Source organism: Narcine bancroftii, chromosome 7, assembly GCF_036971445.1.
Source record: "Narcine bancroftii isolate sNarBan1 chromosome 7, sNarBan1.hap1, whole genome shotgun sequence".
NCBI classification, from domain to species: domain Eukaryota; kingdom Metazoa; phylum Chordata; class Chondrichthyes; order Torpediniformes; family Narcinidae; genus Narcine; species Narcine bancroftii.
In genome coordinates, this window is record NC_091475.1 from 162,577,037 (window position 1) to 162,592,215 (window position 15,179).

At 38.5% G+C, this 15,179-nt stretch overlaps 1 protein-coding gene across 3 annotated transcripts in view; it reads left to right on the forward strand.

The window, feature by feature from the left end:
* LOC138739305 (interleukin-1 receptor type 1-like) overlaps positions 1–15,179 on the forward strand; it is a 57,330-nt gene that overhangs the window by 16,661 nt on the left and 25,490 nt on the right. Inside the window, exons 1-4 of one of the 3 annotated variants that reach the window (XM_069891090.1) lie at positions 3,737–3,970; positions 9,838–9,905; positions 10,201–10,651; positions 12,217–12,397. In XM_069891090.1, coding sequence (XP_069747191.1) covers positions 10,383–10,651; positions 12,217–12,397 — 450 coding nt within the window. In that variant the 5' untranslated portion in view covers positions 3,737–3,970; positions 9,838–9,905; positions 10,201–10,382. Of the gene's footprint in view, positions 1–3,736; positions 3,971–9,837; positions 9,906–10,200; positions 10,652–12,216; positions 12,398–15,179 lie in introns of those variants that run through there. The other 2 variants (XM_069891089.1, XM_069891091.1) reach the window with 2 other exon arrangements.

Genomic DNA, 15,179 nt, shown 5'->3' on the forward strand with positions numbered 1-15,179 from the left:
TGAGGAAGGCAAATGTAATGTTAGCATTCGTTTAGAGAGGACTAGAATATAAAGGCAAAGATAAAATGCTGAGACACAAAGTGTTGGTCAGTCCATATTTGGTGCGTTGTAAGCAAGTTTGGACTCCAAGATCTAAGGAAGGATGTGCTGGGTTTGGAAAAGATCCAGAGGAGGTTTAGGAGAATGATCATAGACCATTATAGCATAGTTCAGACCCTTCAGCTCAAGAAGTGGTGCTGACCTATATGAATCTACTGAAAAACCTAAACCTTCACTCCCTCATAACCCTCTATTTTACCTTTATCCATTTGTCTGTCTAAGAGTATTTTAAATTACCCATTTGTACCTGCCTTCACCACCATCCCTGGAAATGCACTCTGTATTTTAAAAAAAAACCTCTCCCTTAAACTTTCTTCCACTCACTTTGTACAGATACCCTCTGCTACTCTCACTCCAGGAAAAAGGTGCTGGTCCACCCTATCTATACCTCTCATAATCTTGTAGACCTCTATTAAATCATTTCTCATCCTTCTTTGCTCCATAGAGAAAAGGCCCAGCTCTAATAACCTTGGTCATAAGGAACATTCTCCAAATCAGGCAACATCTCGGTAAATCTCCTATTCATCCTCTCCAGAGCTTCCACATCCTTCTTGTAATGAGGCAACCAGCACTAAATACAATATTCCAAATGTGGTTGAGCCAGAGTTTTATCAAGGTACAACATTACCATAAGCCTTCTTAACTACCCCATCAACCTGCATGGCAATGTATGGATTTTGATCATAAGGTCATTCTGTTCTTCCACACCGTTGTATCCTACCATTAGCCATGTCCTCTGCCTTTAAGTTTGACCTTTCAAAATGCATCACTTCACACTTTACCTGATTGAACTCAGCCACTTTTCTGCCAACTCTCCATTCTATCTATATCCAATATAACAGCCTTCTGCATTATACTCAATGCTTCAAATGTTCGTGTCTTCTACCTTACTCACCCATTACTCTAATTCTTTGTTCAGGTCATTTATAAAACTCACAAAGGGCAGGGGTGCCTGAATAGATCTTTGCAGAAATCCATTAGTCACTGAGCTCCAGGCAGAATATGTTCCATCCACTACTTCCCCCTGCTTTCTATAGGCAAACCAATTCTGAATCCATGCAACCTAGATTCAATGGATATCATGCCTCATGACTTTCTAAATGGGGTATCTTGTCAAATGCCTACTAAAATCCACCACATCTACCACCCTACCTTTTTTTAATACTTTATTTTTAATTTTCATAGACTCATAAAATTTGAACAAATCATATAATTTTTTTTTACATTCATGTAACACACAGAGTCTGTATTTATCCCCCTCCCACCTCCCAAACCCCCACCTTCGTACAACTGAAAGTACAATTAATTAAATTATATTGATACAATGAAATTAAATGAAATTCAAGAGTTTAAAAAAAACTCAAAACAAAACCGAAAGAAACACCACCTGCGCCACATCCCACTTCTTTGATCACATTAATTTCCTTGCTGGGGCAGATTGCTACAATGCCCCTATTTTGAAGTTGGGGGGAACTAATCAATTATTTTATGTAAGGTTGCCACGCCTTAATGAATGTGTTGTATTTCTTCCTTAGATTGTACGTGATATTCTCCAGGGGAATGCAACTCTGTATTTCCATATTCAATCGTGTAGTATTTAGTTGGGAGTCAGACTTCCTCGAAACTGCTATATACTTGTGGCTATTGGCAAGGCAACCTTCACAAATGAAATTTGGTGTTTAGACAGTCTAAAATCATGACCCCAATGTCTTCCAGAAGGTACACTTCTGGATCCTGTGGAAAATCCCTTTTTTAAGAATGTCCCCCATGTCTTCTCAGATCTTACCTTTGTAAAAAGCCAGGTGGAGTGGATAAAAGTTCCAACCTCCATGCCACACCTAAAGCACATTTCTGAAATTTCAGGCTTTGATTTATGTAATTTTTGTGGTGTGAGGCACAACTGGTGCAAGAAATTGCATTGCACCAACCTGTATCTGGCATTGATTAGTCCAGTCACGCAGTCCAGACACAGGCCTTGCCACCATACTTCATTGATTTTTATGCTCAAGTCCAACTTCCATCTCTCCTCGGCCTGTGTAAGACTGGCTTTGGACCCTCACTTTGGAATATGTAATGCATCTTGGAGATAAATTTGAATTAGAATCTCCACATTACTACATTTAGGTAAGGTTATAGATGGTCACAATATTTCTCTTAAGAAAGATCTTATTTGCAGATAGCAGAAGTATGTTCTTCCTCCACTGCTCGAATGACATAGGCTGCCTTCGCTTGTAACAATCCTCAATACGCCTGAATCCTTTCTGGCACCAGGTGTCCAGGATTTTATTACCCAGAGTCAAGGGTATTAAGTTATTCTGTGTCAAAGGCATTTTGCGAGATAACCCCACCTTCAATCCGATACAGTCATTCATTCTTTGCCATATCTGAAGTGCATGCTTTAGTGTGGGGTTTCCTGTTTTCTTTGAAATTAATTTAGTGTCCCATTTGTATATAAACTCTCCTGCTATATTTTCACTTATTGCATGTAGTCCAATTTGTGCCCTGCAAAGAATGAGGCAATTAAATCCTGCTTAGGCTGCTCAGTAATATTTTTTGAAATCAAGTAATTTTTTGAAATCAAGTAATTATAGTCCCACATCAACTTTTCCATGGAGATTCTAGCCACTTTACCATTCCGCAGGAACCTCCTGACACATTCGTTGAGCATCTTAAAAAAACCCTGTGGCAACGAAATGGGTAATGATTGAAAAAGATACTGGAGCCTTGGCATCACCTTCATTCTGCCCACCAGTGTATGGGCAGAGTCCTCCATCTAATAAGGTCATCCTCAATCTTCTGGAACAAAGGAAGATAATTAAGTATGCATAAATCTTTGTCCATTTTTATCCTCAGATATTTAATGCCTTCTTGCAGACATTTGAATCGACTTCTCTTGATATTGTTTACAATCCCCTTTTGTCAAAGGCATAATCTCACTTTTGTCCAGATTTACTTTATACCCTGAGACCTTCCCATAATCCTCCATGGTGGTCCTCAGCCTGGCCAATGACCTCCCCTCTCCCCACCACCAACCCCTGTGGTCTGTCAAATATGCTAACACATCATGGGCAAAAAAGGTTGATTTTGTATTCCACCTGGCCCACCCTGAACCCCTTTATGTCTGGATCCCACTGAATGAGTTCTGCCAGTGGCTCAGTTGCCAGTATTAACAGTGTTGGGGACAATGGTCAGCCTGCCTACTGTACCTGCTCAAAGGAAACACTCGAGGCATCTGCCCATTTGTGATAATTTTTTCTTGGGGTTTACAATAAAGTGTCCTCACCCAATTAATAGATGTTTGATCTAATCCAAATATTTCCAATACCTTAAACAAAAAGTCCCATTCCAATCTGTCAAAGGCCTTTTCCACATCCAAAGCTGTGGCACTCCTGGATCCATCCCGACTGTGCCAGGTATACTATATTAAGCCATCTAGCTACGTTGTTGGCTGATTGTCTGCTTTCTACAAATCCAGCTCTGTCTGGATTCATTAGTTTTGACAAATATTCTGCCAACCTATTGCTCAATGCTTTTGCAATGATTTTATAATATCTGTTTAATAATAAGATCGGCCTATACGGGGCGAGATTCAATGGGTTCTGCCTTTTTTTTTGGAATCACCATGATGATTGCTGTGGAGAAAGACTTGGGAGGGTATGCTTTTCTGCCACCAGATCCACCATCTTCATAAAAAGGAATATTAAAAGATCTTTGAACTCTTTATAAAATTCAGCAGGGAAACCATCGACCCCCAGTGATTTACCAGCCTGCAAAGAGCTCAGGATCCATGCAATCTCCTCTTTACAGAAAAAGGCACTCAGCTGCTCACGCTCTTCCTGATCCAAATGAAAGGAAGAAATCATCTATTTTGGTAGGATCACCCCCTGACTCAGATTTATACAATTCCTTATAAAGCCTTCCAAATGTTTCATTTATTTCTTTTGGTTTGTATGAGATCTTGCCTGCCCCTGTTTGAGTAGCATTGATTATTCTTGAGGTCTCTTTTGCCCTCACCTGCCAGCACAAGGTTTTGTGGGCCCTCTCCTCCAGCTCATAATTCTGCTGTCTAGATCTTAAAATCAACTTTTGTGTCTTATATGTTTGTAACATTTTATATATGAGCTTTTTATTCACAACTTTCCTGTATTTTTCTTCTGTACCCACTCTTTGATAGTCCTTTTCTAGTTGAGCTAAATCGTTAACTTCCTTCGTGAGCCCTTTCTTAATGCTCTTGGTATAATCAATTATTTGGTCCCTTAAATAAGCCTTCAATGTGTCCCATATTAGGAAGTTATCCTCAGTAGAGGGGCAATTCATCTCACAGAACAATTCTACCTGAGCTCTCACAAAGCTAGAAAATTCCAGTCTTCCCAACAGCAACATATTTGCAGGTGCCATCTCTACACTAAAGCCTGCTTATCTGGCATTATAATGGACAGAGTCAAGGGTGAATGGTCAGATAGTAGTTGACCTATGTACTCAGTTTCCACTATACTACCATCTAATTGGACTGGTGTAGGAATTGTGTTGTCTCAAGTAAAAGGAGTAATCCCTTTCTCTTGGATTTAGCCTTCTCCAGACATCTATGAGATTTAGCTCATTCATAAAGGCCAGGGTAGGCTTAGCCACCCTGGCCCTTGTTACTATTGCTGATTTGTCCATGATAAAAATTTAAATCCCCACCAATTGAAACATTTTCTCCACTCCCCCCCCCCCCCCCCAACCCCGGGATACTTTCAAGAATACGTCATGTATAAATTTTTAATTGTCGTTCAGGGCATAAATATTCATAATTTCGAGGGTTGCAAGTATATTTGACATTGCATTATCACAAATCTCCCTGCTGAGTCAGCGACCACTTCCATGGCCATCACTGGAATATTCTTCCCTATCAAGATAGCCACTCCCCTGGCTCTGGAAGTGATGGAGGACATCTCCACCTGACCAACCCAACCCCTCTTTAACTTTAAATGCTCCTGCTTTGTAAGGTGGGTCTCCTGTAAAAAACACTATATCTGCCTGCATCTTTTTGAGGTGTGCCAATACTCTTTTTCTCTTAATTGTTCCCTTTATCCCATTTACATTAAAACTCACATATTTGATTGACTTATCCATTATCGCTGGACCACTCCATTATATCTTTACCCTTCCTTCTCATCCCCTGATACTTAATCTCTGTCCTGAATCTCCTCCTTAGATCCTTGGCACAGGAGACTGTTCCGCACAGGTCCATCACCTTCACTTCATCAATTTCTTCTGTTACTTCTCAAAAAACTCAATTAGGCTTGTGAGGCACAACCTTCCCCTCACAAAGCCATGCTGACTATCCCTAAGAAAATTGTACTTCCCTAAATGCTCATAAATCCTGTCCCATAGAACATTACAGCACAGAAAAGTCTCAAAGAATCCTCTCTGATAGTTTATCCACCACAGAAGTAAGACTCACTGGTCTATCATTCCCTTACCTTTTTTAAACAAGAGGGCCATATTTGCCATTCTCCAATCCTCTGGTAACTCCTTTGTGGCCAGGGAATTTGCAATTCTGCAACCATTTCTTCCCTCATCCAGGGCCAACCTGGGGTATATCTCGTTCAGTCCTTGGGGACATCAATCCTAATATTTTAAAGAAAATCCAGCACTTCCTATTTCTTAACCTCAACATGCTTCACTGCACTCACTTGTTTGATTTTGACCTCCCCTTAGCCAAGATCCCTCTCTCTGGTGAACACTGAATCAAAGTATTTAGTTAGGATCTCTCCTACCTCCTCCGCATCAAGGCACATGTTGTCTACTTTACCTTTACTCTCGCCATCCTTCTGTTCTTCAAGTGCATAGTACACCTTTGGATTTTCCTTAATCCTATTTGCCAAGGCTCTCCTAAGTCCTTTCTTAAGTTCTGTCCTGGCTACCATATAATTCTCAAGAATTCTTCCTCTCTTTTGCTTTTAAATCTTATGTGTCAACCACTGTTTCATTTTCTGACCATCTTTTCCATCTCAGTGGGTCAAACCTAGCCAGAAACCCACACGAGTTGGCCCCTAATATCTTCCACATTTCTTCTGTGTTTTTCTCTGAGAGCATCTGTTCCTAATTTACTCTTCCTAGTGCCTGCCTCATCCCAATGTAATTCCCCAATTGAACACTTTACCATTTGTCAGCTCTTATCCTTATCCATAGCTATGCTAAAAGTCAGGAAATAGTGGTCACTTTCCTCAAATGTTCCACCACCAAGATGTCTGTCACCTGACCAGGTTTCTTACCCAGTACTAGATCCACATGGCCTCTCCTCTAGTCAACACTCCTCTAGTGTCAGGAATCCTTCTTGGGCATACCTGCCTCATCTATTCCTCTTGAAGGAAGGAGGTGCCTGTCAATATTTCAGAAGTTGAAGTATCCCATAACATCAGCCCTGTTATTTTTGAACCATTGCAAAATTTGCCTTGATATCTGTTTCTCAGTTCCCCGAGGGTTAATGCTACTACCCCCAATATAATGATTGATCCTTTCCTGATTCTGACTTCCACCCGCATGACTCAGTAACCAATCTCTCCACAATGTCCTCCTTTTTTGCAGCTGTGATACTATCCTTGATTAGTAATGATACTTTCCCCACTTCCCCCTTTACCTCCCATCCCAGCCTTTTTAAAATATATACCAGGTACCTGCATAAGGTATTCCTGATCTTGTGTCATCCTAGTCTCTATAACAGCCATAATATTGTAATTCCACATATCGTGGGTGGGTAACCTTTTATTAAAACTCACATTCCACCTTAAGTATTCCCTATGCCATAAGTGCTCTATGATTGGTAAGGGATTGCTTAAGTTGGTATGTTAGTGGGAGGGGAAGGTTGAGAATCACTGTGCTAGACCAAAATGTTATGGAAATATTTTGCTTGAGAAAAATTGTCATTTCCTTTTGAGTTACAAAACTGTGCACATAATGAGTCAATTAAATACGATTAAAACAGTGGTTTACAAGCTTTTTCTTTCCACTCACGTACCACCTTAAGTAATCCCTTACCAATCGCAGAGCACTTATGGCATAGGGAATACTTAAAGTGGAATGCGAGTTTTAAAAAAAAAAGCTTGCCGACCCCTGTTCTAAATTCATCCTTATTCCTAACACTTGGATTGAAATAAACACATTCTAAACCCTCTAATACCATTTATGCTTCCTCCACTTTCTGTCCTTCCTCACAATGCGCCCTGTCACACTCACGTCTACTGTCATGAAGTGCTTTGAAGGCTCATCATGGGGCACATCAAGCTCCTGCTGCTCCTGTCACTGGACCCCTTGCAATTCACATATAGATCCATCTGCTCTACAGATGATGCCATCACCCTCCATCTAGCCCTCACCCACCTGCAAAATAAGGAAACATATGTTCAAATCCTGTTTATTGACTTAAGATCGGCATTCAGCATAAATCATATCTCTGTACCTGTTCAGTCCTTTGGGTCTAAACACTTCCCTCTGCAATTGGATTCTTGACATCATATCAGGGAGATCTCAAGCAGTCCAGATTGAAAACAGCCATCACATTGAGCTCGGGGGCCCCCCAGGGTTGCTTGCTTAGTCCACTGCTGTTCACTTTGCTGACTCATGACTGTGCAGCAAAACACATCATCAAGTTCGTTGACGACACAACCATGGTGAGGCTTATTAGTAAGAATAATGAGTCAGTGTTCAGAGGTGAGGTGAAGTCACTAACGGATGCACAGCCAACAACCTGTATCTGAACATTAATAAAACAAAAGAGATGGCTGCCAACTTCAGGAGGGCTGGGGGCGGGGGGGGGGGGGGGGGTGGAGGAATCACTCTCCACTGACCATTGAGAGTATCAAGAGTATCAAATTCTTTGGTCTGCACTTGGTCCAAAATTTCACCTGGTCCATTAACACCAGCTCCATTAACACCAGCTCCATAGCCAAGAAAGCCCAGAACTGCCTTTACTTTCCTGTGAAGGCTGAGGAAAGTTAATCTCCCACCCCCCCCCCCCCCCCCCATCCTCACTACATTCTACAGAAGATGTAATGAAAGCATTCTGAGCAATTGTATCACCATCTGGTTTGGAAGCTGCACCACACTGACTGTAAAACCCTGCAGAGAATAGTGAGGTCAGTGGGGCTCTCTTTCCTACCATGATGTACATCTACAACACACAATGCATGTCGAAAGCAATAAACACATGAAGGACTTCACCCACCCCTCATTTTAAACTTTTCTCCCTTCTGCCATCTGGCAGGAGGTACCATAGCACTCAGCCTCTTATGTCCAGATTGGGCAACAGTTATTTCCCCCAAGCCATCAGGCTCCTGAATTCCCAGAACATGTGGATAGTGTACTGTATTCTTTTATTGTATGTGCCTTAATATTTTAACTTCTATTTTAACTTACATTTATGTAAGTCTGCTCTGTGGTCCTGGAGAAACGCTATCTCATCTTTGCCATTCAATGCATGGTATGAACAACAAATAAAGGTGACTTGACTTGATAATCCTGTCCACTTTCTGCTCTATTTTCTGCCCTCTCACTCTGGTTTCCATCCCCCTACCAAACAAGTTTAAATCCTCCCTAACAGTTCTGGCAAACCTGACTGCCATGATATTGGTCCCCCTCTAGTTCAGGTGCAACCCATCCTTTTTGTACAGATCATACATTCCCTAGAAGAGATTCCAATGATCCACGAACATGAACCCCTGAACCAACTCTTCAGCCATGCATTTGCAGTTATCTGCAATAACTTCCAGTAATTAGAGATTGAGGTCCTACATTTTAGCTTCCTTCCTAACTCCCCATATTCCCTTTTCAGGACCTCATTCCCTTTCCTAGCTATGTCATTGCTACAATGTGGACCACAATTTGTGGCTGCTCATCCGCCCACTTGAGAATGCTGTGGAGTCAATCTGAGACGTCCCTGATCCTGGCACCTGGGAGGCAACATACTATCTGGGAATTTTGTACTTGATCACAGAACCTCTTATCAGCTCCCCAACCTCTCTATCTGTTCCCGGGATGAGAGGGTTGACACATCTAGAATGTTTGATGGCCCTGAACCTGTCCTCACTATAGTTTAGAAGGATGAGGGAGGTCTCATTGAAACCTATTGAATATTGAAAGGTCTGGATAGAGTGGATGTAGAGAAGATGTTTTCAGTCATGGGCAAGTCTAGGACCAGAGGGCACAGTATCTAAAAATGGTGATGACAATCATTTTTATTAGCCAGAAGGTGGGGAATCTACGTAATTCGTTGCCACAGACAGCTGTAGAGGCCATCATTGTGTAGATTTAAACTGGAGGTTGATAGGTTCCTGATTAGTAAGGGGATCAAAGGTTGCAGCAAGAAGGTAGGAGAATGGGGTTGAGACGAAAAATACATCAGCCATGATTTGAATGGAGGAGCAGACTTGATGAGGTGAATGTCTAATTCTGCTTTTGTGTCTTGAAAAAAATACAAATCCTAGAATTAAAATATCCAATATTATTTTACATTGTTTTATGATCTGCTACTATTCAGCCTCTATTTTCTTCAAGTAAAAATAAATTATATGCATTATAAATTTAAAAGTCTATTAGTCAATACAATTAGAAATGTTACATTGTTCAAATCTGCAATAACTTCCAGTAATTAGAGGTTGATTATTTTTGCAACTTTTTAATTCACATGGTGTAATTTTACAATTTTTAAAAACTTCTAATATTGTTCAATAAAAATATTGTAAAATATTTTTACAGAGGCAGAGTGTTCTCCTTTGTGCCAATCATCCTTACCACATGCATCCATGAAATTGCGGTCGTACCAGGTAAATCGTTCAAAAGAATCATTTGAATTGAATTGCTTCGCCAATAAAATTGCCCTGCATCTCTCTGAACATCCAGAAGAATTTATCTTCATTTTTCCTACTATTTCATACTTTCTTAATCCAAACTACTTTTTTCCGCAACCTGGTTTGTGGAAAAGGCAGGTAGGTGGAGTGCATAGCCAGATTAACCAATGATATAATTTAATGACGGAGCTGGCTAGATGGCCTAATCCTGCTCTCCTGGTGTCCACCTTTTTTTTTCCACTCACATACAACCTTATGTAATCCCTTACAGGTACTAACAGAGCACTTATGGCATAAGTGAATGGGAAAAAAACTGATTGAGAACCACAGGTCTAAAGGAAAGCACATGCCTGAAACAAGGTTGATTCTGTATATTTTCTGATTGCTGTTCTGTGTCGTAATAAACTAATCTTGATCGAAACCAAGAATACAATACATTTTCCTAAATTAAAAATGGACCTGCTTACATTTTCAGATGGCTGCTATGATCTGAAAAATGAAATACTAGACATAATTCTTCATCAAGAGGCATTTACATTCCAATATTTTAAAGATGACATACCAAATCCAGAACATAATGAGACCATTGAATATCAATGTTTCAAGAATAATCTTGAGATCATAACCACCGATCAAGAAAAACGTATTCATTTAAATGGCCTTTCCCTTTGGTTTTTGCCTGCGCTGTTGCTAGACTCTGGAAATTACAGTTGTTACTTGTGGTGAGTAATTTGGCTATTTTTGTGCAAATGAGGCAAGAATTTAAATGAATGGTTGAATTATAGCATTAAGGAGAATGGCCTTGGTCTGGATAATAATAGCTCATGTTGTACAAGTGAATAAGATGAATATATCTGAGTGGTTTTATGATTTTCAGCTGTTACCAAACAAAAACATCTTTCCATGCATCCAATCCCAAATTGATTGAATTGATGCAAAGGCAATGTATACCTCCATTAATCTACGCAAGCTTCTGGTACTGATTGTACAGGGTGGTTGGAAAATTTGAAGGTGTATGCTATCCCAGAGTGGAGACTTAGAAAGATGAGGTGTGTAAGGGAAACTCCTAAGCCTCTGTCAATCCTATTCTATCTATATCATCTCAAAGGTCTGACTGACAAACAGCAAATTTAGAGTTAGGGTACACAGAAGAAGGGCTTCAGGAAAAACCCTCTGATATCTCCAAGGCAGATATGGTGCCACAGATTCAGGTGTCCTGAATTTCTTCCATTTGATTTCTTTGTGATGTGCCTGTGGAGATATTATTAATATCCATTTTATTGCTCTATGAAGCAGGTGGATAATGCTTTTGTCTGCTATAGAGGTAAGGTACACATCTTTCTTCTGTGACAGAATAAAATAGCAGAATGACTATAGGACCCTCACTATAACTGCACAAATCAGTTGATCTCTCTCTGTTACTCTGTAAATGTATGCTGTACTATGTACTAAATTGCACACAAAATTATTTTTTTCACTGTGCTCTGATAAACTTGATTTTGTCCTATCGGCCTACTGGTTTTCTCTCTCTCCCAATTGTGATCAAAGGTCGCTGACCTGAAATGTAAACCTTTATTTTGTCTTCCCACAGATGTTGCCTGACCTTCAGTGTTGCCAGCAATTTTTGTTTTTCTTTCAGGTTTTCAATCTCTGCAGTTTGTTTCATTTTCACACTGTCAGTGAGTAGGGTTTGGGACAGGGACTTTTCAGCTTAATGCTTGACCCAAGATTTCTGCAAACAGCTCTCAGAAAGATTTTTTTTTGGTCAAAGCTACCAATCTAATGGTTTTAAGTAGTTCAAGTTCCATGACTTTGATGGCAAGGCCACAGTTTAGGGACCACCCATGAGTAAGTTAAAATGGTATGAGATTTGAAAATGACTGTTTTGTTTCTTTTTCAGTAGAAGTTATGGGTATGGGAAGTACTGTTGATAAAGCCTTGGCAAATTGATGGGGCTATCTTGTAGATATTGAAATTGGTGTTTTCAGGACTGAATGCTTAAAGTGAATTGTTATTTAATTAAGCTTATTGATTTGGCTTGGATAATGTTGAACATTCCTTATTTTAGATGGGGAATGAAACTATAAATAGTGAAAAGAGTCATTGTATGACCACATTTGTTTTTTTTGTTAATGCAAGAAATGCCTTGGAAAGCCTGGAGATGAATATTGTGCCACAGTCCTACCCTTGTACTTGTAGTATTCCTGTGGCATCTAGGTCATTGATAAAGGGTATGGTGTTTATATTTATATTTCAGGAATATTTCAGGAATATATTTATATTTCAGGAATACAACTTACTGTATGATGGAAGTTTTACAAATAAAAGTATTTCAACTGCCCCAGAACCAGTGCTTTCATCATGAATGTCTCCAACATACTTTAGAAGAAAGCCCCGCTTCTGTCTATATTTACTGTCATGGGATAGATGACTTTTCACAGAGCCCTTTAAATATACAGTGGTATAAGGTGAGTGCAAAATACAAAGGTAAAACAGAAATTTCAACTTTTCTACTTTTCTACTTTTCAACTTATTATGTCAAAGATTAATTTTTCAACCTGCAAACTGATTTCATGGAACTACATGACACTTTTTGTCAAGTCTTTGCTGCTCAATGGAAATGTGAAATAGCCTTGGAACCATAACAACACAGTTTGATGCCTGTGCAAATGTACATGGCATTTTGGTACATAGGTGTTGGCAAGCAGGGCTGGAGATTGAGACATTGTGTCCGTATTGTAAAGAGATTTAGATTCTTGTGAAGTAAATATGCTGGAATGACCAGTGAAGTACACACGTAGATTTTTTCTTTTTAATTTACAGGTATGGGGATGTTAGTTAATGAAACAACCAAAATTAAGCAATTCATGAAACTATTTGTCTCCAGGTTTTGAATTTAATTAATTTAGTTTAAAGAAGTCAAGATTTATTTCTATCAAATTTGACCATGCTTCGAATTTATGGATACACTTTTTGATTAACAATTTTCTCATTAAGGTTTACTATCTCTCACTTATTATAATTTACTTGATTTAAGGATAGCCTCATAAGTTAAAATTAAGAATGATTGGGAACAGGATTTGAATCTTTCATTCTCAGATAAGGCATGGGACTCTATAATCTGATTAATTCTACCTACCTTTGTGCATGATATTGTTTGTTGCAATTTAAAGTGGTCCACAGAGTACATGCCTCACTTTTATTCAGATATGAATTCTCCATGTGACAAATGTAAAACTGGTGAAGCTTCTTTGGTTCACATGTTCTGGACTTGCCCCAGTTTAGAAAAATTTTGGAAAGATATTTTTCAAACATTATAGGTGATTCAAAAGTTTAAATTAGTACCTTGTCCTTTAATTGCTCTATTTAGATCATTTCAAGATAATGACATTTTACTGACTCCAACTCAAAACCAAATTTTATAGCCAAATTTGATATCCAGACATGCATTTTTGATCAAATGGAAAGATAGTACTCCACATATACATACTCAATGGTTAAATGATGTTTAGATAAAAAATAGGTATGCCATCAAAGATTCAAATATTAAATTCCAAAAGACATGGGGCTCATTTATTGACTATTATCACAATCTTAAGAATTCGGGTTGTTCTGAAACTTTGGTGCTGTGCTGTCCATTTCCATGTAATTGTCACTTGATTCCTATATGTTAACTTTTAACCTTGCTTCTTGGTTGGGGGCTTTGATTACATTTTTTTGTTGCTTTTTTTTTCTTTTGGGTTTTTGTATGGTTAATTCTATTCTTTAATATGATTGTGCTCTGGATTTTTTTGTATCATGAAAAGCTTTTTTGTAATTTCTTTTCTTTTGAATCTTATAGAACAATATATAACTGCTGTTTAAGTATTTATAATCTAATGTATACTGTATTTGTGCATGTTTGTCTGTTCTCCATGCAAATCAATATGGAGCACTCTAGAAATGTCCAAGGAGGTCCAGTAGGGGTAACATTTGATGCTGAATGTCATGACCATATTGAATTTCATTGAACTTATCCTTTAAGGTCAAATGAAGTTCAAAAGGGTTTTTTGACCAGCTTGCACTGACTTGCATTACTGTTTATTAAAATTGTGGTAACATCTGATTTTAACCTTTGCTTTTTTAAAGTTTTTAAAAATTGAGCTTAACATATAAACTTACATACAAAATTTTAATAAAAACACATAGCAATTCATCTCATAGATACAAGTACACAAAAAGGATGGAACTGCATTAGACAGTTCCTTAATCCACATGTGAAACAAGTTATAAATTAATCTATGATAATCAATAAACCAATATTACAAAATTAATCCAAATTTAAAAAAATTGATAAAAATAAAAACAAAAAAACCCACTAAAAACTAAATCTAATCTAACCCCTCCCTCTAATCAAGTAGACCTTGTAAAAGAAAATGGAACTTATGGAATGGATATCAACCTCCAGATGTCAGACAGAGAATCTCCAAAATATTAAAAATTCTTAATTCTTCCACTCATGATAATATTCTATGAATGGGTCCCACATCTTTACAAATTGAAAAAATGTTTATCTTTACTGTTGTATCTAATTTTCTCCAAGTTTAAATAGGACATTATATCATATAACCACTGTGTATGGGTAGGTGAAGAGTTATCATTCCATTTCAATAAATTTGCTTCTCTGAATTTCTGTCTGGATCCAGTTCTGGATAGGTCAGGAAGGAAATATACTAGGACAAAGGCAATTAAAGCTACCTTGGGATTAATGGAGGAGCTGAACATAATGAATATCTGGAGAAGGCTTCACCCAAGAAAGAGGGATTATGCTTTCTATTCAACACAACATGACTCCTACTCAAGGATAGATTTATTTTTGGTTTCAGCCCATTTACAGGGTAGGATCATGGAAATTGAATATAAGGTGAGACTCTTATCAGACCACTCACCTCTTGTATTGACTTTTGATATGTCAGATAAGAAGGAGATGGTCTATGGATAGCACCTTAATGCATTGCTGTTAAAAAGGCTGGATTTTTGTAACTTTACTCAGACCCAAATAATTACATTCTGTGAGACCAACTGTAATTCCACTGTGGATTAATTTCTTCTATATTAGCATTAAAAACATATTTGAGAGGTAAAATAATTACCTATGCCTCTAGGATTAAAAAAAAAAGAGTATACATGGAAGATTGAAGAATTGGAAAAGGAGATTACAGTTTTGGAAAAGAACCTTCAATGAGTGGGCTCTGAGAATAAATATAGATG